The sequence below is a fragment of the Anomaloglossus baeobatrachus genome, chromosome 5 (genome assembly GCF_048569485.1).
Source record: "Anomaloglossus baeobatrachus isolate aAnoBae1 chromosome 5, aAnoBae1.hap1, whole genome shotgun sequence".
NCBI classification, from domain to species: Eukaryota; Metazoa; Chordata; class Amphibia; order Anura; family Aromobatidae; genus Anomaloglossus; species Anomaloglossus baeobatrachus.
The window spans coordinates 494,364,625-494,389,555 of record NC_134357.1 but is presented as its reverse complement, the minus strand read 5'-3'; the positions used below and the strand labels follow the sequence as shown (position 1 = coordinate 494,389,555).

Below are 24,931 nucleotides of genomic sequence, written 5' to 3'. Positions count from 1 at the left end.
ATCCTATCCACTGTGCTGGTACTGTACGCCGCAACGTTTTGGATGCAGCAAAAAAGACCCGTTTCCAAAATACTGCCGACACTGATTGTAGGCACGTGCCATAAAAGATGGACTGTGCATATGTGTCGCCCAGGGTTATGGGGTACTCTGTCCCGGACGTTGTACAACTGGGGAATGTCACTTTGGTGGCCATTTCCCGGTCCTGTGCCCTGGGTTTTTTTTTTTTTTTAAAAGGGGAATATTTACAGGGGATTAGAATAATATTAACACGTGATGCCACTTGTGGTTTGTGGCTACGTAGATTGAGCTGCCGCTGCACAATGTCCACTACTGGGGCTGGTGTTAACGGCAACCTGGATGTTAGGCCCTCCGCAAGCAGGGCCGGGCACCAGAGGGTAGGACATGTGACAGGCATCAGAAGAAGATAGTCCACACAAGGGGGTTCAGTGCAACTGGTTCTGTACTCACTTTCTGGTGGTAACTGGTCACCCGAGGCTGGCTGGTTTCACCTTCAGGTCCCCTTAGTCCCAGTGCCAGTTTAGTAACCTGGTAGCTTCTTCCCCTGCACCTGTCTCTGGTTGGTGGGTCCCCGTGGCATAGAGCAGCTGGGGTCCCCGTCTGGTGGTCTTCCACTGCAGTCCGTATAACGGTAGCGTGAACCCTGTGGGCACCAGGTTACTGTTAACTCCTAGTCAGTGCGTCTGCTCACTTTCAGTCACTGCTCACACTCCACTGTCTCCCCTAGACTGACTACTGTCTTCCTGACTGTCCGTCTGCCCCTCCCACCTAGTCAACTAGTGGACTGGACTGGCTCCAGCTCTAGGCGGCCATCCATTGGTCCAACCCTAGCCTTGTACCATTCTATGGGGGATTGTTGGGGAAAACTGGGATTACCTGGTTTGTGTGTTACCGGCACTGGGCTTCTGGGTCCTTAGGGGGTAGGCCCTGCATCCTGGTGAGGGATGCAGTACCTTGTAGCTCCCTGATTGCTTCAGGGGCCCTACACATGCGCCATGAGCCCACCTACTCCAAACAACAATTTTTTGGGGAGGGAGAGGGGGCTAAATCGGCTATTTGTAGTTGGGCTCAATGATTTAGGTACGGCTTTGTCAGTGGTTAAAAGAGTTCTAATTGTTTCCAAATAACATGGCCGACAGTCCATGTACAAGATCTTTCTGCAGGTTTAGGCAATTCCCGAACCTTTCCTCTTGAGCTGCAGCGGGATAACCACTATACCTGTACCCTCTGCAATGGTGAGAATGGTGATCAATCACTGGCCAAAGCCACAAGCTAAGGCATCTGTGACGCCCTGGCCTATCAGGTCGTCACAGGGTATTGTGCAATCTGCCCTTCTGGACAGTATCCGCATCCTCCTTGGTTACGGATCCCTGTTATTTGGTGTTGCCAAGATCAGAGCCAGTCAAAACCCTAGGAACACTCTGCACCACACCCACCAGACACCATTGGGGGGGGCTGAAGGGAATAGGGCCGCCCACTTTGGGGTTGGTAAGGGGAAAGTGAAAAGTGTAGAGAGGAGAAGTGGAAAAGGAGTGGAAGGAGTAGGAGTGTGGACTGGTGACTCAGAGGGAGAGGTCACCATGTTGGAGCAGGGCTCCTTTGGACTACTAGGTGGCAGACGTTGGTCTGGGCCTGGTAGGAGCTGGAACCCCGGTCGCAGGGGATTGTGTCAAGGGGCACGGATTACCAAGGAGGGTAGCCGGCGGCCTTGAGCCATCTCCGGGCAGGACCCAGGGCACGACGGGGGTACGTGGACCCAAGGCCGGGAAGTAGCTTCAAGCGTCCTGGTAATTTACCCGACGGGGGTGAAGTCTTCAAGATTCATCCCTCACCCGCTCCAAAATCGGGGTACTAGCTCACCGATGGGATAGGACTTTCCCCAGACAGTCCATCAAATCCCAAGCGTGAACCCTGAGAGCAAGCTCACTCCATTAGCCATGCAGGGGAGCGGGACCTGACTAGTTCCACACTATAGGGTCCAAACAGAGAAGAAGGTGCCACGGAAAAGGTCACAGGCTAACAAACCACACCAAGGGCACGGATCTAAAACGTGCTCCCTCCTGGCTGCAGCGGTGCTCAGAATTCTGGTTTACAAGCTGTCAGTGTCAGTATTCTTGGACCGAGTACGCAGAAACCCTTTCCTCCCCAACAGCACCCCTTCGCTACCATCACCAGGCCCCGGGGCACAATCCCCTACCCATGGAGGGGTTAAACACCTTGCTGCCATATCGCCGCCACCAGGCACCCCAACAGCAGCTGTGGTACTCCATCTTACCATGCACCGTGGGTGGCGTCACGAACTTCCAAATCCCCTGTACATAGCCCCCTCTTCACTTCGAGTGTCCGCGCGACCCCCTCCTCCCGTCCCGGGTCTGGAGACCCCTCGAGCCACCGCGGCTCCGGATCAGAGCGGCTCGGCCGCTGACACGGGGGCGGTATGTGACACCCTGGACTAGCCAGGTAGTCACAGAGACCCCCGCACAACACATGTCCCCCAATAAGGTAGCACCAGGCAAACCATAAAACCTAGTCACCTCCCTCAGAGCTTGATGGACACACCAGGGGGGGGGGGCAGAGCCAGGCGGTTGGCCACGCCCACCGAGGAGTCCAGAGGGCCTGAGGCAGGAAACACAGATGAGAGTAGAGTGGAGTTTGAGCGTTGAGCAGTAGAGGAGGTCAGGCCTGTAGGACAGGCCTGTGACAGTGACAGGTGCCGGGGTTGGAGCCCTGGTGCCTTGGGCTAGGAGGCAGACGGTGGCCTAGCCTGCAGGAGTCGGGAAGACTGCTTGGTGGAACGGGACAGGGTAGTGGCCCGCCGGTACCGACCCGGGGAACCGACTCAGAAACCGGAGCACACAGAGGGGAGTAGGGGGGGGGGGGTGGTGTTTACTCAGACCCTGAAACGAGGTCCAGAACCAACTGGACGGAGTTAATAGACTGATTGGGAAAGAACCTAAAGTCCAGACCACAACCAAGTCCTAACTGAAGACAACAGCCCACCGAGGGGGATAGAAAGCCACCGCACAGACAGAGATCCCATGGGCCAGCGTCTGCGGTCAAACGGGCTCTCCAGACATACACACAGCCGGGGAGCAGACTCCCGTCGCTGAAGCGCAGGCAGTCTACACATACAATACACGGTGCAGGAGAAAGGCCAAGACCACCGAACCGGGTTGGGGACCAAACGCAGCCGGCTGTGGGCACCGACCACCATCAACTTTGTTTACCAGAGACTTGTGTGTCAATAACAGTGAGTACAACAGTGCCATCCGGCCACGCACCACCCAGCTACTCTCCCCAACGGGTCCGGGGGCCATCATCCCTGCCCATGGAGGGGGTTAACATCTTGCTGCATAACCATCTACCCCGGGTGCCCGGCAACTGCAGCAGTGGTGTCTACCTTCACCACAACCCGTGGGCGGCGTCACGAACTTAAACACGGCTCCGGCCGTACACCTACCTACCACCCCCCTAAGTAGCGCCAGCACCCTTTCAGAGCAAAGTAACCTCGGGTCAGAAGGCGCTTGAGCCACCCACCAACGAGCCCGGATCCGAGCGGCTCGGCTGCCGCCGAGCGCGGGGCGGTACAGGTACACATCTATAGGGACAGCATGAGTAACTGTTGACATGTATCACGATTGTGGAGAAGGCCCACAAGCTTTGTCTGCAGGACTATTCCGTTCTCTGCTTGCTACTGTTCTGAACTCAATTGCTAATAGGATTCCAAAAAGATCCTACATAGGAAGTTTATACAGGAGAACATGAAAGTTTTCTCCTTCTGCTTGTGTATTCAATTAAACATTTATAGTCTACTATAGCCAGGGGCAGAACCAGTTAATAATAATTCATAAAAGGTGAGGTCTGACATTTCAGACTCGCCCCGAATAGGAATAAGGTAAAACACGCTCCACTAGATTTCTGAGACGTTTTTAACTCGTCTTCAATATTTTCGAGAATGGAGTCTGCTGATCTGGCAGATAAGCTCATTTGCTCCGTTTGTCTCAGTATCTGCAAGGATCCGATAAGGCTGAGATGTGGACACAATTTCTGCCAGGATTGTATCGATGTGCAGGACACCCTGGAGGAATCTGGAGATTCTATCTGTCCGGAGTGCAGAGTGGAGTCTCCCGAACATCAGGTGTTCCCGACAGCACAGCCTGTGAGTGAAGAAGATCAGATCTTCTGTACGGATTGCACCTTTTCTCCTCTACAAGCTGTTATATCCTGTTTGACTTGTAACGCTTCTCTATGCGATAACCACTTGCGAGGCCACAGTAAGTCTGAGGAGCACGTCTTCACTAAACTCAACTTCACATGTTCCACTCCCAAGAAGTGTGTGAGACATTACGGCTCTGAAGAAGACACAGCTTTCATCTGCTCTGAGGAACATGAAGGACACCAGGATGAGCCATTAACTGAAGCCTCAGAAAAGTGGAAAGAAAACCTAAGAAACGTTCTTGAGAGACTGTCCGAAAACAAAAAGGCTGCAGAGGAAAGAGTCGAGGACCTTCAGAAACATCTAACAGAAACCCAAGAAAAAGCATCTGGACTAACCGGGAGTGTTGTTGCACTGTTTAGAGACACCAGAAGACAGCTAGATGCCCTGGAACACAAAATCCTAAAGGACATCTCCAACCAAGAGGAGCAGGTCAAAGAGTCAGTCTGTCATCTCATCCATGAGCTGGAGATCAAGATATTAAATCTGTCCAGAGATATAAAGGACATGGAGGAGCTGGGTTCCATGATGGAGCCTTTGCCAGTGTTTCATAGATGGGAGTCCGTCAAACATAACTTGGGGGATATTGAGAAGGTCCTTGATCAGGACAGAAGTGCTCTGGATGTAGGTGTGATTTCAGCGACACTACACACAGCCCTTTCAGCTATCGTTACCAGTACGAAAAAGGATTTCTATGTTGAGCAGACACCGGATGTTGTGCTGGACCTTAGCACGGCATCTCATGATCTACATATTACTGGGGACCTTAAAAGCGTGTATGCTTCAGAATCCAAGCAGAGCCACCCAAAACTACCACAGAGGTTTCAGTACAACCAGGTTTTAAGCACCAGGAGTTTCTCTTCTGGTCGACATTTTTTGGAATTGGAGACCTGTCCCACCGGGAATTGGAGGTTGGGAATAACCTATCCCAGTGTTGCCAGGAAAGGCTACCACTCGCTGATTGGACACAGTGACAAGTCGTGGGGTCTGTGCAGATACTTGAATCAATATTTTGTTATACACCACAGAAAGGTCATCCCTGTTCTCCACAAGCCATCATCTCAGAGGTTGGGGATATTCCTCAATTACGAGGCTGGACAAATAAGCTTTTATGAGTTGTGTGAGCCGATAAGACACCTGTATACCTACAGCACCACCTTTATTGAAAGCCTTCATCTTATACTTGGTGTGTATACAGGCTGGGTAAGGATTAGAAGCTAGGTATACCAATAGGACCCATTTAATCTGCTTGAAGTCATGTAAAAAAAAAAAATATATATATATATTTCAAAAGGTTTTTAAAATGTTTTTGTACAAAAAGGTGTATTGAGCAAGCAGAGCAATTTGAGACTGGTCATCCATCGCAACTAGACTGCACAATACTTGTCAAAATCATTTGCAGCCTTTCAAAGTAAGAGCTATAAGGAACATATTGTCTCTAATCCTGGTGGAAAAGTGCTCATGCACACCTAATTACATTTTGCTCGTCATCTGACTTTAATGGCCTATAGATAGATCACAAACCATGGAGATTTGATGGAAGAACACTCTGTAGGTAGATCGATCTTGTACAAGCCTTAGATAGGTCCACCAGGGTCTTCTCTGCCATTCTTAATTGTATCAAGCCATTAGGTTGCTGGTCTTCTTCGCCTTGTTCCTTCTATTGTTACGACAATTATGTCCTTCTGCTTTGTATAAATGTAGCCAAAGTAGGCAAGTTGTAGCTTTGTGAGCACCTGATTACCACAACCATTTACAGGCATCAGCATCCCAGAGAGTGAAGAATAGAAAGTAGTGATGAGTGATCACTACCATGCTCAGGTGCAAGATACTCAAGAGCAGTTGGATGCTCGAATATAATGTAAGACAAGCATATTTCCAGGAAAAATTTGCGAGATCCCATTGACTTTCATTGTACTCGTGAACTCGAGTCGTGGCCATCCAAGCATCCAACTGCTCTTAACGATTATAGAGCACCTGAGCATGGTAGTGCTCGCTCATCACCAATAGGAAATGGTTGTTTCTTGTCCTAGTTGGGACTGTAGGAGCGGCACGTGCAGAAGCAACAGGGTTAGAGCTTCTTTCATGACTTTTTTTTCCAATGAGTTGGACAACCCCTTTAAAATTTCAGGAAGTGGCAAAATAATTTTACGCAGGGATCGTCCAGTAGGCTGGATATGGTTCACGGTCCATACACAGACCCCAATGTCCAAACTGATCTGAACTCGCAGTGTCATGAGACCAGTGGTCAGTCCGGGCACAGTGGTCTGTAAATGGACCGTGAAATATAAAACATCTGAACTTGGCCCAAGACTGTTCCATATGATAAAAGATTATTTTAGTGTCAAGAGATATGGGGTACAGAGGTTGTATCACATTCTGATTCCAATTATTTTGCAGCGTTACACAAGGCCAGCATTGCTATAGGAGATAGGTTTAGAACTGCACATTCGGCTACTTGTACAGGAGTTGTCATTTTGGATCCATCTACACAGACCAATTGCAGTACACAATACAACTCATGGCAGATATGGGGCTATTTTTAAGAAAATTAAAAAGAAAGCAGTCATGTTTTCCTAAACTCAGACAAACTAACACTAGAAGTCCCAGAGAGGGGTCATTTAACATTTCTACCATTGGAACCTATGGAGCTTGAAATTCCTGGGACTTCTAGTGTTAAGAGAGCGCCCTTCTCTCTGGATCTCTAAATCTTCAGGGAGCCAGTGCAATGGACGCCTGTGTACAAACGATCTATAGCCATTTTGAAGTCCTGTTTTTCTAGAATAATAATGCTAAGAAAAATAAATAAATGACTACTGGTGGTGCTGGATGTGTCTGTTCATCTTCTTATTGCATTAAATAGGTTTTCACACTACTAATCAAACCCCTTCTCATATGATCTAGTGCTTCCCAATACCGGTAATATTTTTCCTAATATACTCCTCTATTACATAATACAGTGTGTCCACCCATGTCCTGTCCACCGCCATTAACTTGAGAACGGCGGCAGCTATAGGAATAGAAGTGGGGTCTAGGTATAGTAAAGTAGCGATGCACTACGCATTGAAACCACCTATAGCGCCACCTGGTGGAAAACAACAGTTAGCATTTTTATTTCAAAAACGGAACGAGAGAGGACCCCCCCCAAAACATTGAATGCTGGTCACACATGTGGCGCTCATTTAACTTTGATGCTCACAGTTGCCACCGTCAGCTGCAATGCACATCTGGACTCTGGACAGCATACTGTATCTTGCTGCACGTTGTGTAATATGGCAGGTGACACGTTTGCACAAGCATCTGTGATACGTCGTCGTAGGTCCTGCAATGTTGGTGGAGGGGTCGCATACACCTGCTGTTTGATGTGACCTCACAGAATGAAGTCCAATGGGGTCAGGTCAGGTGAGCGTGGAGGCCACTCCATGCAGCCACCATACCCAATGACTTGTAGGAAGGTCTCCATGAGGTATCGCTTCACGTCCGCAGCCTTGTGAGTTTTACACGTTCTAACCATAGCATTTCTGTATGCAAGGTGTCGATTCGTATTGAATTGATGATGCCCTACAACTTTGTAATTCACTATTTTTTTATCTATCTCGTTCCGTTTTCAAGATAAAAATGATAACTTGTTTTCCACCAGGTGGCGCTATAGGTGGTTTCATTGCGTAGCGCATGGCTACTTTACTATACCTAGACACCACTTCTATGCCTATAGCTGCCGCCATTCTCAAGTTAATGGCGGTGGACAGTATATGGGTGGACACCCTGTATACTCAATATTGCTATGTAGCAATGCACCAAGGCTACTTCCGATGTTCCTAACAGTTGAACCCCCAACAAGTTAACCTCTATTCTATAGATAGGGAAAAACGTGGGACTAGTGATGAGCGTGCACTACCATGTTCTCGTAACAATCCGGTCAGAAGCTCGGATGGGCACAACTCGTGTACAGTGTATAATAAAAGTCAATGGGAAAGATCTTCAAGAAAAATGCTTAAGTTCTCCATTGACTTCCATTATACTCTGGTACGGATCGTTCGACTGCTCATGACGAGTATGGAGCATGGTGGTGCTCGCTCATCACTACTCGTTACAAGTATTGAGCACCCAGATGTGGAAGCTCTCACTCATCACTACTCCAAATGTATAAATCGGTAGAGTCCACTGACCATGAGAACAAGGTCCCCATGGCCCAATCTTGTCTATGGGTAGCACGCAAGCATGGACACACACACACACACCTCTCTAAGCGCCAAGACTTCTGCAACCATACAATATATGAAATGTAAACTGCATTAATGATATGTAGAATATACTGTACTTAGAAAAATGGAGGTTCTTCACACAAAAACTGGCCAATTCTTGTGAGCCCATCAACCACAGCAAGGCGACTTTTCTTGATGGCACCATATCCAACCGGCTTGCCTCTACTGGACTAATAGTCTAGACATATATGAGCAGGTAGGATCCAGGAATTTCCGTTTGTTCTGTCATTGGAACAAAATGGATCTGTAGCATAACTGAAGCAGAAGGAACCCTTTGTTTATAAGGTGGGGGCGGGACTGTCTGGACCTAAAGCACCACTCCAGCGCGCGCGCACATATATTTTTTTCCCAACACTGGAGACAAACTTTACATGTAGCCCCCTGCTATAGTCTCACTTTCCAGGTTTTCATCCTTTCGAGAGGTCACTCAGGTCCTGCATCTTCTGACTGGTCAGAAGTTCCATCACACACTCCCAATACAAGTCTATGAGAGCCAGATTAAGGCTCGCATAGACTTGTATTGAGCTGTTACCTCCGGCTCTCTATAAAACACTTGGGCTGCCAGCAGGTCACAAATCACAGGAGACTGACTGGAAAAAGATGAAGACAGCAGCAGGTGAGTATAAGACAGGGGTCAGGAGACTTCAATTTAAAGCACCAGAGTGAAAAATATATACATACATACATACATACAAAAAGGGATATAGAAGATTTTTTTTTTTTCTCAATCTGTTCTAGAAACTGACAACATGCAACCCAAACAGCAATGGATGTGTTTTGGACATACTTTTATGTTCCTATAACCAGACTGAAATGTGACCATCCCAGCTATGAGAGCAATGTAATTTTCAAAAGGGACATATATATTATGATACACACATGAAAATTTATTTCAACTTGCAAGACGTGCACATGCGTACTTTTTATAAAATGAACACTAGATGGCGCTATACATCCAGAAATGACAGATGTGTGCATTGTATGACATGCCATTATGGTTTAAGCTCTTTCTTTGGCAAATTTACTTATAACTCGGCAGATATCCAAGATGGGACTGCATACATTATATCACAGGTCAAGTCTGATCATGTACTTATATTGTCAGATCAGGTATGAAAGAATCACTATAAATTTACAGTTTACAATTTGCTACTTACTAGAGTAATATAACTACTTCTACTATAATACTGCCCCCTATGTACAAGAATATAACTACTATAATACTGCCCCCTATGTACAAGAATATAACTACTATAAGGCTATGTTCACACTAGAAAAATGATTTTTCTTAAGAAATTTCTTAAGAGTGAAGGATTAGTGCACCTGCATTAAAAAAACGCACCAAAAACGCACCTGCGTTTTTGACGCGTTTTCGGTGCGTTTTTACCGCTGGCTGATTGCTCCCTGCGTTATTGTGCCAATTATCTATGGCAAATAACGCAGTTAGCTGCAGAAAAGAAGTGACATGCTCATTCTTTTTCTTAAGAAAATCTACTGAAAGAATTTTCTTAAGAAAAAAACGCAGTGTGTGCACAGCTAATTTTTTTTGCCATAGGTTTTGCTGGGGAATGTCTGCAGAAAGGTTACAAGAATTTCTCAAGAAAATTCTGCAGCAAAAACGGACCAAAAACGCAGGTAAAAAACACTGTGTGAACATAGCCTAATACTGCCCTCAATGTACAAGAATATAACTACTATAAGGCCTCAGTTCCACTTGCACATTGCTTCCCATGCAAGAGCATCAGAAGCGATATGCTAATGACCCTCTGATGCAATCGGACCACAGCTACAGAAAAGAGGTAGGGAGCACTTTCTGTCTCTGCGTGCATCGCACTGCCCTCTGATGACATCCGAGTGTACTGCAAAGTTTCACACGCTCCCATATACTTGTTTGGGTGCATGCAAGCCGAGACTCCCTGCCAAACGCAGCATGCTGTGATTCATTCCGCTATGGCATGAGAAATCAATCGCAGATGGACATTGCCCCATACTTTTGCACTGGTGCAAGTGCAGTCCGATGTTTTATCAGATTGCACGCGTCCATGCAAAATGCAAGTAGAACCGAGGCCTAATACTGCCCCCCCTATGTACAGGGATAACACCACTGCAATACTGCCCCCCCTATGTACAGGGATAACACCACTGCAATACTGCCCCCCCCTATGTACAGGGATAACACCACTGCAATACTGCCCCCCCCTATGTACAGGGATAACACCACTGCAATACTGCCCCCCCCTATGTACAGGGATAACACCACTGCAATACTGCCCCCCCCTATGTACAGGGATAACACCACTGCAATACTGCCCCCCCCTATGTACAGGGATAACACCACTGCAATACTGCCCCCCCCTATGTACAGGGATAACACCACTGCAATACTGCCCCCCCCTATGTACAGGGATAACACCACTGCAATACTGCCCCCCCCTATGTACAGGGATAACACCACTGCAATACTGCCCCCCCCTATGTACAGGGATAACACCACTGCAATACTGCCCCCCTCTATGTACAGGGATAACACCACTGCAATACTGCCCCCCTCTATGTACAGGGATAACACCACTGCAATACTGCCCCCCTATGTACAGGGATATAACCACTGCAATACTGCCCCCCTATGTACAGGGATATAACCACTGCAATACTGCCCCCCTATGTACAGGGATATAACCACTGCAATACTGCCCCCCTATGTACAGGGATATAACCACTGCAATACTGCCCCCCTATGTACAGGGATATAACCACTGCAATACTGCCCCCCTATGTACAGGGATATAACCACTGCAATACTGCCCCCCTATGTACAAGGATATAACCACTACAATACTGCTCCTATATACAAGAATATAACCGCTTTTGGATGCACAATACAGGGCGATATGATATGAGGACGGTAATGACACTGATGTGGGGGTCGCCGTGTCCCCACACACAGACAATAGTCCTCTCATGATCACAATGGGAGGTTTCAGAGATCTTGAGACTGGAGAACTCGAGATTCTCACATCGCTGGCATCTGGCAGACATGAATAGCCCAGAGCCCCGTCCCACACACTGGACCATTGTGCGGCCACAACATGGCCATCAGTGGCCGCTCTGCATAATACAGGCAGACATAGTGAGCACTGCAGTAATACGAATACACAGCTGCAGCCGATTGTAACAAACCCTCCGCTGTGAGAGGTATTACCATTAAACAGTTTACATGGATATTAATATGAAGGTTTCCATTCACTGACAGCAAGCAGAGAGCTCACAAGTGTATTAGAAGGTTGCAGTGTGCACAAATACCGGTATATATACTGCAAACTCATTACCTCAGGTATTTCCTCACAGAAGCGGGAAAACAATGGTGGACACAAGCAGTAGAAGTACAACATGGCAGCCAGAAGCTTCTTACCGTGCTCCTCTCTAGGAATTGTCCTGACCACACAGGCTGCAGACAATCACTACCAGGTGCTAGGCCTCAGGTGGCCAAGTCAGCCTTCATCTGCGTGAGAGCAGGTGTATGTAGAATTAACCAATCAGATCACAACTTCTTTGCACCTTGATCATAGCAACCAATCAGCTCACAGCTTTCATGTTTGTGTCTTGGCCATCATGACCAATCAGCTCACATATCTCATGGTATGTGCAGCAATGGCAACCAATCTGCTGTCATGATCAAGAAATTGGCCTTAGTAAACAATCAGTTGGCTGCTTTCATTGTTCTAAACTCTGGCTGTAGCAACCAATCAGCTCACACCTTCATGCAATGTGTTAGCCAGCCACATTGATTGAGGCAACCAATCAGCTCACACCTTCATGCAATGTGTTAGGCTACTTTCACACATCCGGTTTGAGCCCTGCGGTTCAATCCGGCTGTGAAAACTATGCAACGGATGCGGTGAAAACACCGCATCCTTTGCATACGTTTTTACATGCGGCCGGTCCGGTTTTTTCCGGTTGCGGCATGCTACTGAGCATGCGCAGTGGAAAATACCGCATGCGGCGACCGGATGCGTTTTTTTCCGCATCGCGCCGCATCCGGCCTCCATAGGGATGCATTGAAAAATGCGCCGCAGCGGCCGGATGCGGCGCGATGCGGTGTTTTTTGCCGGAGCAAAAAACGTTGCAGGGTACGTTCGATCCGGCCGCCGCATCGGCTAAATCTGCCGCATGCGGCAAAAACCGGACCGAACGCAAGCCCCTGCGGCACAATGCGGCACTAATGTAAGTCAATGCAAAAAAAAACCGCAATCGGCGTTACAAAAGCCGGTTGCGGTTTTTATGCACAACGCCGTATTGTGCCGCAGAGCAAAAATCCGGATGTGTGAAAGTACCCCTAGGCTACTTTCACACATCAGTTTTCTGTATTCAGGCACAGTCCTTTTTTTCCTGATCCAACGGATCCTGAAAAAAAAGTGAAAACCGTATCCACCAGATCCGTTTTTTTAACGGATCCGTTATGCCGGATCCGTTAAAAAACGGATCCGGTGGATACGGTTTGCATCCGTTTTTGCATCCTTTCCGTCCGTTTTTTGGCTGGATCCGTTTTGTTAATTACATTGGAGCATGCTCAGTTTAGAAAAACGGATCCGGCGGCCGCATCCGTTTTTTACCGCATTACGCCGGATCCGGCGTCCATAGGCTTCTATTGTAAAACACGACGTATCGCGCCGGATCCGGCGCGATGCGTTTTTTTTGCCGGACAAAAAAACGTTGCAAGCTACGTTGCCTCCGGCCGCCGCTTTAACTAATTTTGCCGCATCCGGAAAAAAACGGATGCAACGCAAAGCCATCCGGTACAATCCGGTAACAATGCAAGTCTATGGGGAAAAAACGGATGCGGTACCGGATCCGTTTTACCCGTTTTTTTCCGGATTGAACCTGATGGCAAAAAACTGATGTGTGAAAGTAGCCTTAGCCAGCCACATTGATTGAGGCAACCAATCAGCTTGCAGCTTTCATGTTCTAGACTCTGGCTAAATAAATGAGACCTCGTATGTCATTGGTTGCCATGAGCAACTGTTTCACTTTGTCAGAAATGAGACCTCGTATGTCATTGGTTGCCATGAGCAACGGTTTCACTTTGTCAGAAATGAGACCTCGCATGTCATTGGTTGCCATGAGCAACTGTTTCACTTTGTCAGAAATGAGACCTCGTATGTCATTGGTTGCCATGAGCAACTGTTTCACTTTGTCAGAAATGAGACCTCGTATGTCATTGGTTGCCATGAGCAACTGTTTCACTTTGTCAGAAATGAGACCTCGTATGTCATTGGTTGCCATGAGCAACTGTTTCACTTTGTCAGAAATGAGACCTCGCATGTCATTGGTTGCCATGAGCAACTGTTTCACTTTGTCAGAAATGAGACCTCGTATGTCATTGGTTGCCATGAGCAACTGTTTCACTTTGTCAGAAATGAGACCTCGTATGTCATTGGTTGCCATGAGCAACTGTTTCACTTTGTCAGAAATGAGACCTCGTATGTCATTGGTTGCCATGAGCAACTGTTTCACTTTGTCAGGACCACTGTTTTATCATTATTAATGGCTCTCTAAGGCTACTTTCACACATCAGTTTTTTGCCATCAGGTTCAATCCGGAAAAAAACGGGTAAAACGGATCCGGTACCGCATCCGTTTTTTCCCCATAGACTTGCATTGTTACCGGATTGTACCGGATGGCTTTGCGTTGCATCCGTTTTTTTCCGGATGCGGCAAAATTAGTGAAAGCGGCGGCCGGAGGCAACGTAGCTTGCAACGTTTTTTTGTCCGGCAAAAAAACCGCATCGCGCCGGATCCGGCGCGATACGGCGTGTTTTACAATAGAAGCCTATGGACGCCGGATCCGGCGTAATGCGGTAAAAAACGGATGCGGCCGCCGGATCCGTTTTTCTAAACTGAGCATGCTCCAATGTAATTAACAAAACGGATCCAGCCAAAAAACGGACGGAAAGGATGCAAAAACGGATGCAAACCGTATCCACCGGATCCGTTTTTTAACGGATCCGGCATAACGGATCCGTTAAAAAAACGGATCCGGTGGATAAGGTTTTCACTTTTTTTTCAGGATCCGTTGGATCAGGAAAAAAAAGGACTGTGCCTGAATACAGAAAACTGATGTGTGAAAGTAGCCTAATAAATAAACCTGCTGTTTTATTGCCATTATAGGTGGCAGAGTCTGAGTCTTGTGGCTATATGGTGCAATAGTCTGTAACATGTTTCCCTCTAAGGCTACTTTCACACATCAGTTTTCTGTATTCAGGTACAGTCCTTTTTTTTTCCGTATCCAACAATTCCGGTTTTGTTGTGCAAACCGGACCCACCGGATCCGGTTTTAAGCGGATCCGTTGGGGACGGATCCGGAATAAAACGGATCCGGTGGGTCCGGTTTGCATCCGTTTTGCATCCGTTATGTCCGTTTTTTTACGGATCCGTTTTTTAAACACTAAACAAACAATTAACGCGTTCCGTATTCTGATTGGCTATTGGGAAAATATAGTATATATACAGTATTTTGAAGCATATATTACAGAATGAAGACAGAGACAAGCAGAAAGCATGGATGTTATTCTTGCAAATATCACAAAGATCACTGCAGATTTTATATTTGAGGCAAATCGCTTGGCTATCATCGTCAGAGAAAAGGAGCGACAGCGACTGAGGCGTCAGCGACATCGACGCTTTTGGATCCATCCCCTGACTGCCCAGAGACTGACACGTGGGGTGTTTTCAACCCTATACCTGGAGCTCCGTGGAAACCATGAAAAATTCACAAGCTATGTCCGGATGGCAGTGAATAATTTTGACGTCCTCCTTGGCCTTGTTGCGGACAACATACGTAAAACGGACACCTTCTGCCGTTACTCTATAACACCCGAGGAGCGTTTGCTGGTTACGCTTAGGTAAGTTATTTTTTTAAATTGTATCCTCCTGTAAATTGACTTTTAACTGTAATGTGTTTGCTATTATTTTTTATAATTATTGTCTTTCCTTTACAGATTCCTTGCAACTGGAGAGTCGCTTTCGTCCCTCCACTACCAGTTTCGACTAGGAATTTCCACCATCTCGGGAATCATTAGAGACACTTGCCAAGCCTTGTGGGATTGCCTCCATGAGGATTTCATCCCCCAGCCCACCAGGGACAGATGGCTTGCAATTGCCGAACAATACTACAACATTTGTCAGTTTCCAAATTGCCTTGGCTCAGTGGACGGCAAACATATAAGAATTGTGAAACCTGCTGCTTCGGGGTCTGAATACTACAATTATAAAAAGTATTTCTCAAATTGTCCTAATGGCAATAGCGGACTACAAATTTATCTCAGTGGACATTGGCGCATATGGGAGATCCAATGACTCTCAGGTCTTTAAAATGTCCCCAATGGGGCGGCGAATCTATGGGAATACTTTTGATTTCCCTCCTGCAAGACCTCTTCCTGGCACATGTGAGCCCCCAATGCCCTTTGTTTTTGTGGCCGACGAAGCCTTTCAACTCTCCCAACATCTATTAAAGCCATATGCAAGCCATGGATTGACGCAAACACAAAAAATATATAATTACCGATTATCCAGAGCCAGAAGAATGGTGGAATGCTCCTTTGGGATACTAACCAGCAAATGGCGAGTGTTGTTAACAGCGATTAATTTAAACATTGAAACTGTTGATGAAATAGTGAAAGCATGTGTGGTACTGCACAATTTTGTTTTAACAAAGGAACCTTTGTCCTTGGATGACCAGAGTTTGGAATCCACCTCTTTGACTGACTACACCAGTCCTGGATTTAGGAGTAGTGTTGCCTGTTCAACAATACGTGACAAATATGCTGACTATTTTGTGTCCCCAGAAGGTAGAGTAGATTGGCAAGATCAAATGGTATAAGATTTTTCTTTAGTTTTATAACAAATAAAAATAGTTAAAAATAAATTTAAAAATATCTTGTTAACCTTGTTAATTTTAGTCTTTGAATCTCTTTACAAATTTGTAATTTTTACACCGGCAAATTACAACATGTTATGTTTTTGTATTACCTTATTATTAACTTAACTTGCAAAATAATATTCCCCCCCAAAAAAAACAAGAACAAATAAATACTTTTCAACAAAAATCTTTTATTTTTTATTACATACATAAATAAATTATAAATTTGTATATCTTGGGCTTGGGGTGGAGATAGTACTGGAGGGGCTGACAGATGGGAACACACGCACAGTTGGAGTATTGAGGGTGGAAAGTGGTGTTGGTGGTGGTGGTGGGGAAGTAACAGAAGGTGAAGGTGTGGTTGAGAAACCAAGAGGGAAACCAGGAGATGGGATGGGATTTGGTAAGGATTGAGGGGTGGAGTGGAGGGATTGGGAGACAGAAGAGGTGGCGGGTGAATTAGAGGCTTGAGTTGGGGTCATGATGGGTGTGGAAGGCGAGAGGTGGTAGTGGGTAGGAAGTGTAGGGGCAGATGTGGTTGGGAGCTGGTACTGGGCAGCAGGCTGGTACTGGGCAGCAGGCTGGTACTGGGCAGCAGGCTGGTACTGGGCAGCAGGGGGAGTAGGGACAATGGCTGGAGGGGGGGCAGGTGCTGGAGGAGGGGTGGGTGGAGGTGGTTGGGAGGAAACCTGCGCCAGAGCCTGCCGTGTGGCTTGCATTACATGCATCTGCTGGTCAGGAGATAGCTTTTCCATGCGCTCGAGTACGGCTTGAAAAAAACAATGATTGGGTGATTTACTTGCATCTAAATGCAGCCTGTCCAGACGCGTGCACAATTCGTGTGTATTTTTATCCATATTGGCCTTTATGAAGCTAAAACCAGAACTATTTTGTTCTGCTAATAATTTAATGGCGTTCTGGAAGGCTGCATTTAGATGCAAGAACTCGGGCGCATAGTTCCTTTCCTGACCCCTATGACGCTGACGCCCAGAACCCAAAGGTGTTCTACTGAGGGCAGCAGTGTCAGAGGGGTGGGGTAGGGGAAAAGCTATCTCGTCACCAGCAGCTTCAGGTAATGAAGTCTCACCGGAAGCTCCAGCGCAGGTGGATGGGACAGATGTAGATGAAAGGGAAGGTTCAGATGGGTGGGGTCTGTGCCTGTGTTCCCCAGTGGCGGACTGTTCAGGGATCGCTCCTGTCGGGTTCGATGCAGGCTCCTGAGTGCTGCAGACGGTGCTGGTAAAAAGAGGAAAAACAAAACAATAATTAATTTAATTGCTATACAGTGCCACTGAATAAAAAAAAAAAGGCAAAAAAAACCAGACATAAAATATTATACTTTGTACATATTGTGGGGAATATTTACCTTCTGCACACCATAGTTGTCCGGAGGAACGACAAGGCTCTAAAGTAACGGTACTTCGATCTGCGTCCTCCGGATCCACTCGGGGCCTGCATCTCTTGATTCAACTCCTTTTTGAAGCGATCCCTGATAGACCGCCACCGCTTCTGAAGTTTGTCACCTGAAAGTGGAAAGCACAAAGTGGTTAGTATACAACACATTACATCCTGCAGCATAACCTACTGAACTGTGAATACTTACGCGCTTTCTTCTGGCCACGAGAATTGAGCTCCCCCCAACCTTCTATCGCTGCGTGGCATACCTCGTCCCAGAGTCGACGGGTTACGATAGAATCAGCGTGGCGGCGGTCAGCCATGTTCCACAGCGGCTCCCTCTCTCTAACTTCATCGATGAGGAGGTCAATGTTGATAAATCCGGCCTCCTCACCGTCAGAATCTGGAGCACGCTGTGATGCCTGTTCAAAGAAAGAAAAAAGAAATTAAAAAAAAAAAAAATTAGACATAAATTCACACAGACATGAATAAAAAAAAAAAAAAAATCTTACACTATGACCACCGCCACCTCGACGACGACCCTGGGACGGTCTTGGGGGAGCTCTATCGTGAGCCCTAGAAGTTGAAGCCTTTAGTGAAGAAAAAAAAAAAAACATTATTTACTTATGTGTTTGGTGTGCTGTGGTAAACAATTCCTGTATGAAACTTACACTATGACCGCCCGCTCCGTGTATTTCTCCACCCCTTCCGTCCTCTTCTGGCAGCATCTCCTGTGATGTTTCGGCCACCTGTGTAAATGTCGTTTATTTAAAAAATTTTTTTTTTTTTTTAAAAAAAAACACCCAAAAAAAAATATATACCTCAGTTTGTGAACCGGAGGGCGGGCTACCAGAAGACGACATATCTTTTTTTATTACAGGCCTCGCACACCAACTGGCTGGACCAAACTCTGACCGCAACACTGCACCTGTAAAAAAAGAAAAAAAAATGTCTAAGTACATGTACGCAGCTCACAACAGTGATCTGTGGACAGTACTGTGGACATTACCTCAGGAACACTCTCCTCCAAAGAAATTCACACTGGCACAGAACCGAACGTACCCAGCAACTGGCTGGCCCAAACTCTGACCGCAACACTGCACCTGTAAAAAAAGGAAAAAAAATGTCTAAGTACATGTACGCAGCTCACAACAGTGATCTGTGGACAGTACTGTGGACATTACCTCAGGAACACTCTCCTCCAAAGAAATTCACACTGGCACAGAACCGAACGTACCCAGCAACTGGCTGGCCCAAACTCTGACCGCAACACTGCACCTGTAAAAAAAGGAAAAAAAATGTCTAAGTACATGTACGCAGCTCACAACAGTGATCTGTGGACAGTACTGTGGACATTACCTCAGGAACACTCTCCTCCAAAGAAATTCACACTGGCACAGAACCGAACGTACCCAGCAACTGGCTGGCCCAAACTCTGACCGCAACACTGCACCTGTAAAAAAAGAAAAAAAAATGTCTAAGTACATGTACGCAGCTCACAACAGTGATCTGTGGACAGTACTGTGGACATTACCTCAGGAACACTCTCCTCCAAAGAAATTCACACTGGCACAGAACCGAACGTACCCAGCAACTGGCTGGCCCAAACTCTGACCGCAACACTGCACCTGTAAAAAAAGGAAAAAAAATGTCTAAGTACATGTACGCAGCTCACAACAGTGATCTGTGGACAGTACTGTGGACATTACCTCAGGAACACTCTCCTCCAAAGAAATTCACACTGGCACAGAACCGAACGTACCCAGCAACTGGCTGGCCCAAACTCTGACCGCAACACTGCACCTGTAAAAAAAGAAAAAAAAATGTCTAAGTACATGTACGCAGCTCACAACAGTGATCTGTGGACAGTACTGTGGACATTACCTCAGGAACACTCTCCTCCAAAGAAATTCACACTGGCACAGAACCGAACGTACCCAGCAACTGGCTGGCCCAAACTCTGACCGCAACACTGCACCTGTAAAAAAAGGAAAAAAAATGTCTAAGTACATGTACGCAGCTCACAACAGTGATCTGTGGACAGTACTGTGGACATTACCTCAGGAACACTCTCCTCCAAAGAAATTCACACTGGCACAGAACCGAACGTACCCAGCAACTGGCTGGCCCAAACTCTGACCGCAACACTGCACCTGTAAAAAAAGGAAAAAAAATGTCTAAGTACATGTACGCAGCTCACAACAGTGATCTGTGGACAGTACTGTGGACATTACCTCTTCCCTGGAGCACTGGACTGGAGGACAGCAGAACTTGAAGTCAGGAACGAACGGCAGGAGGTGTGTAGAATGTGCTGGATCCTTTTATAAGTTTTGTGATGATGAAAAAAAAAAATTTGCGCATGCTCTGTTTACCAAACCGGATGCGGTCACCGCATCCGGTTTAAACCGCATTGCGCCGGATCCGGCATGCATAGACAATCATTGTATACAATGCCGCATTGTACCGGATCCGGCAGAATGCGTTTTTTTTAAGGGGCAAAAAAACGTTACATGATACGTTCTATCCGGCCGCCGCATTTAATTATTTTGCCGCATCCGGAAAAAACCGGATGCACCGCAAAGCCATCAGGTACAATCCGGTTACAATGCAAGTCTATGGGGATAAACCGGATGCGATACCGGATCCGTTTTATCCTTTTTTTTCCGGATTGTACCTGATGGCAAAAAACTGATGTGTGAAAGTAGCCTTAGCCATCACGAAGCATGGGACTTTTCCCGTCACTAGGACGACCACTGGAGGCGGGCACCACGTGGGGTAGAAGTAGGCGCAACCATCTCACTTACAGCAGACCTTCCCTGGCACAGCTTGGGATAACACGTAGCACTGACAACTGGAGTTAGTGTTTCTCTCTCTTCGTGGACCCGTGGCTTGGAGCAGGAGGCTCGGCCCGGGTTCTGGATAGCAACCTAGGGACACTTCTCTAAAAGACTTTCACGGGCATTGGCGATGATCGCCAACGGATCCGGGATCGGCTGGAGCCCATTGTGGCAGAGATCGGTACTCTGGGGCAGCGCCTGAACTACTTGTGAGTAAAAGACCTGGAACTGCAGCGCCTGCCTCTCCTTTACTGGCGCCGGCGCCCAGTTCTGCAGCGCCAATGGGGACTGTCACCACTCTCGTCCTTACTCCGTAATCCTCCCCGGGGTAATCCTGCTCCGCCTGTGGGGAGCGACACCATCCCGGCTGCAACCCTCACCATCAGCCCTGGAGAGCAGCACCCGTAGCGGCGGTACATCCCTGGCCGCGTACCACAGGTGATAATAAAAAGACTTTCCTAACCTCCAAATACCACCTCCATCCTTCCTGCCTCCTGTCCACCGCATTTCCTCCCCTCCTGTACCCCTCGGGGTAACGGAACTGGGCCAGGCCACCCCGTGACATTGCAGAGGGTCTGCACCACCGACCCGGCAATGAGTAGGTTAAAACACCTGCCCCATGGGGCGCTACAATTATGACCCAGGTTAAATGAAACCCCCTTTAAAGCGAACTGGCACTTTTAAGAATCATCATCAGAATTCATCAAGGTAAGGACCAGCCATGATCAGACATTCACTGGAGTAAAATGCGCCAATTCTCTATGGAATAAATTATGGAGAATGTGTCAGGTCACCCAGCTCTGCCCATGGTTCATAAAGGCAGTGGAACCAGTGGAACAAAAATGTGCAGTATTTTTATGACTCTTTTCTGGAATAAACTGCTGAATTTTTATCATAGTCTATAAATTCCTCCTATAGTGAATCTAAAAGACTTGTAAAGTCCTTGGCAATGTGGTGACTACGATAGTCCGTGGCTGCCAGATCACAGCCTTTCAAACTCCCTCCTACGTACCACCATCTCTGATGGCCCTCTGATTAGTAGGTTCGGTGACATTGTATCATTATGACATGACGCAAGCATGAAATTGCTAGGGCGAGGAAGGCCGACTAGGAAGAGGATGCACTACCAACGAATCTGCTGGACCATGGTCCTGCTGATCTTTTGGATCAACTCCAGTCCTGCTTAAAAAAACTGATCGAATCATGGACTTTCTTTTGGGACTGGGTTGAATAGGCAGAAGAGTTCTGAAGAGCTAGAGCCAGGGGCTCATAGAAATGATGGTGCCCCATAGCAGAATTTCTAATTGCCACCCTGTCCCCCCCCCCAAAAAAAAAGTGATAATATTCAGCTGGGTCACAGACGCATACTTCACAACTTTACAGCCCTTATTACAAAGTAATTTTCCTCCTATAGAAACCCCTAGATTCCCATTTTATTGCAGCCATAATATATGTGTAAGACCTGTTAACATTTATATATATATAGGTTAAAAGACTGTTTGATGGACTTCCTTGTGTTATGCTGCCACCTGCTGTCAAAACAGAGAACAGCGGGCAAAAAGTCCTACTGCTCGAGTGACTGGTTGAGTCTGGAACAGGAGGAGGAGGAGTCTACTTGTGGCTGTGTTTTGCAGAGTGGAATTTGCTGGAGTGGGCTGTAAGATAGAAGGCCTCAGTCTGCCCTGTTTTCCGAGGTCCAAGTACCTTAGAGTGTTGCGTGGTGTCCCCCCCCAAGACACAGATCCAAAGAGGCTGGATGTGGAGCGAGGAGCCAGACAGCACGTGCAAATTACCGATCCAAAGAGGCTGGATGTGGAGAGCGAGGAGCCAGGCAGCACGTGCGAGTTACAGATCCGGGACAAAGACTGAACTTTAGAGGTGTCTGCTGGCGGAATACGGGCCCCAACGGTGACGAGGTACCCCACGCTGAAACCTGCAGTTAAGTGTGCACACTACTTTTAGTTAGGGACAGATAGGAAAAGACTCTGCACTGTGTTATACGAGTAAGGTAACAAGGACTCTGCGTTTTTTTGTTTAATAAGGATTTCTGTGTTTTGCTTTTGGGAGTACAATCTGAGGCTTCCTACCCTTGACAAGTTATTCAAAGTAGTTGTATGTATATTGCATTATCTCTACTGCTGTGCTCCCTTCCCTCACTTTTCCTCCACCTGTGTTGTGCAATACATTATTAAATTTGCATTGATTAACCCCCGTGGTTCCGTGCAGTCCTTGCGTATCCCGTTACCTGCAGGTTATTACATTTGGCGTAGTCGGCAGGATACGCAGGCTGGTACGGAACCATGGACGGACAGGGGGGTGTCGCTGATGGAGGTGTTCTAATACAACCTGATGGGGGAATACCAGCAAGGCAACTGTCCCTGGGGGCTATGCTGACCCATATACCAAAATTTACTGGCAGCAATGTACCTCTCCATGACTGGGTGCAGAGAGTGGGGGGCATGTTGAGAGTAGCAGGAGTGACTGCAGAAAATCAAGGGGAGATATTGTTGATTGCCCTTGAAGGCCATGCTCAAGAGACCATTTTATTGCGCCCTGAGAGTGAACGAAAGACGTTAGAGCAGGTGGTGAAGATTCTTGAGAGAGTGTATGGCGGGAAACCAGAAGCAGGAGATTTACAGGCGCAACTGTTCTACAGGCTGCAGGGTGAAGAAGAAGGTCTGCCACAGTATGCAAATGCACTCCAGAGAATAATGAGACAAATGCTTACAGCAGAGCCAGAGCTAGCACAAACCCCCGGTTATGCTGACCGTACCCTACGAGATCAATTCCTCCGTGGGTTACATAACCCCAAGATCAAAGGTGCCCTCCGTGAACGGCTCAGGGTAGAAAAAAAACTAACTTTCCAGGAGATATTGGAAGAAGCAGTCTCCCGCACACAAACTGAAAATTGCGACCCGCAGAACGCCTGGGGTGAAGTTTGTATGCATAAGGTAGTCCCGGGTGAGAAAAACCGAGAACCGAGCCAGCTTGAGGCTAAAGTGGATCAGTTACAAGAGACTGTTACTGCTCTACAAGAGTTGCTGAAGAATATGCAAGCCCCGGCGTCAGAAGTAGGAACTACAGCACCGCGGCCAAATACCCGCACGCATACCTATCAAGAAGAGAGGGGACAGATCGAGCAGAGACGACCGAGACCCGCTGGAGACTACCAGTGTTGGAACTGTGGAAATCGGAACCATTTATTCCGACACTGTCCGGAGAGGAAGACGTCTCAAGAAAGACCGCCGTTAAACTAGTGCCTCCCTCCATGGATGGGCACATGGCGGGGAGACCAACTGAGCTTAGAGAAAACCAACGCCCTGAAGATATAGCAGCCAGCACGCCGACGATCATGGCCGAATTTGAAGGGAAAGAAGTAAGATGCCTGATGGATACTGGGTCCCAAGTGACCACCATGCCAGAACAGTTCTTCTACCAACATTTTGGACAAACTGTATCCATTGACAGAGGGGCACATATCAAACTGAGGGCTGCAAACAATCTTCCCATTCCGGTTGTAGGGGTCGTGTGGATGAACATACGTGCCTGTGGCCAGAACTTAGGCAAAAAAGGGATTGTGTTAACGGAGGGCCGGTACGACAGAGAGGTGCCAGCTATCGTGGGCATGAACATCTTGAAAGAATTAGACCAGTTGCTCTTCGACACGGGGGGCTGTGATTACTGGAAGACGACAGTTGCTAACCGGCCTGCCCAGAAGGTCTTCCAACACCTTATCCGTGCCCGAGGACTGTGGAAGAATGGTGGGAGCCGCTACCCGGTGGGGAGGGTTCGAGTCCCAAGACAGACAACAATTACTCTACCTCCAAATCGTGAGACAGTCCTCACCTTGCCAGTCGGGGCCCACCATACACTCGAGGGGATGGAGGTGTTGGTGGAGCCTTATCGTGGTGAAGAGAACGGAGACGAACCGTTGGTGGCTCGCACTTTAGCAACAGTAAGAAATGGAAGGGTCCCTTTCCGTTGCGTAAACACCGGTGAACAGGCCTACACCTTGACCTCGGGAGTTGTTCTGGCCCATGTCTACCTGGCGCCTGAAGAGGTGGCGGCCGCAGAATCGATTGAATTGCAGCCCATGGCAGGGGAAGCCTGGACTTGGACTCTTTCTATGGAAAGAAAAGAGAAACCCACTGATCAATGGAACAGTCGCGTCATCTTAGGGCAGATGGGAGTGGACCTGAGCCCCTTCGCTTCGGAGCAAGCCCAAGCCATAGAGGACTTTATTTGGGAGAATCAAGCCACGTTCTCCCGTCACGCAGAAGATT

General features: G+C 47.4%; 2 protein-coding genes across 2 annotated transcripts; one reads left to right on the top strand and one right to left on the bottom strand.

The window, feature by feature from the left end:
- The first annotated feature begins 3,973 nt into the window (after window positions 1-3,973).
- Window positions 3,974-5,455, top strand: LOC142312822 (E3 ubiquitin-protein ligase TRIM39-like). Its single transcript, XM_075351808.1, has one exon. The coding sequence runs from the start codon at window positions 3,974-3,976 to the stop codon at window positions 5,453-5,455; it is 1,482 nt and encodes a 493-aa protein (XP_075207923.1).
- An 11,179-nt stretch (window positions 5,456-16,634) lies between these two features.
- On the bottom strand, window positions 16,635-18,157 carry LOC142312821 (uncharacterized). The gene is made up of 3 exons (XM_075351807.1): window positions 18,020-18,157; window positions 17,783-17,939; window positions 16,635-17,652 (listed from the first exon to the last, which is right to left on the bottom strand). Exons 1-3 carry the CDS (start codon window positions 18,132-18,134, stop codon window positions 16,635-16,637), a joined length of 1,290 nt encoding a protein of 429 aa, XP_075207922.1. The 5' UTR covers window positions 18,135-18,157.
- Window positions 18,158-24,931: the final 6,774 nt, after the last annotated feature.

What these genes read in the sequence shown, in the direction of transcription:
- LOC142312821 (XM_075351807.1), bottom strand. Translation starts at nt 18,134, where the DNA reads ATGGCTGACCGCCGCCACGCTGATTCTATCGTAACCCGTCGACTCTGG. An exon ending in TCGTGGCCAGAAGAAAGCGC is followed by an intron (nt 17,940 to 18,019) that starts GTAAGTATTCAC and finishes TTCCACTTTCAG; the next exon opens with GTGACAAACTTCAGAAGCGG. An exon ending in ACAACTATGGTGTGCAGAAG is followed by an intron (nt 17,653 to 17,782) that starts GTAAATATTCCC and finishes TCTTTTTACCAG; the next exon opens with CACCGTCTGCAGCACTCAGG.
- LOC142312822 (XM_075351808.1), top strand. Translation starts at nt 3,974, where the DNA reads ATGGAGTCTGCTGATCTGGCAGATAAGCTCATTTGCTCCGTTTGTCTC.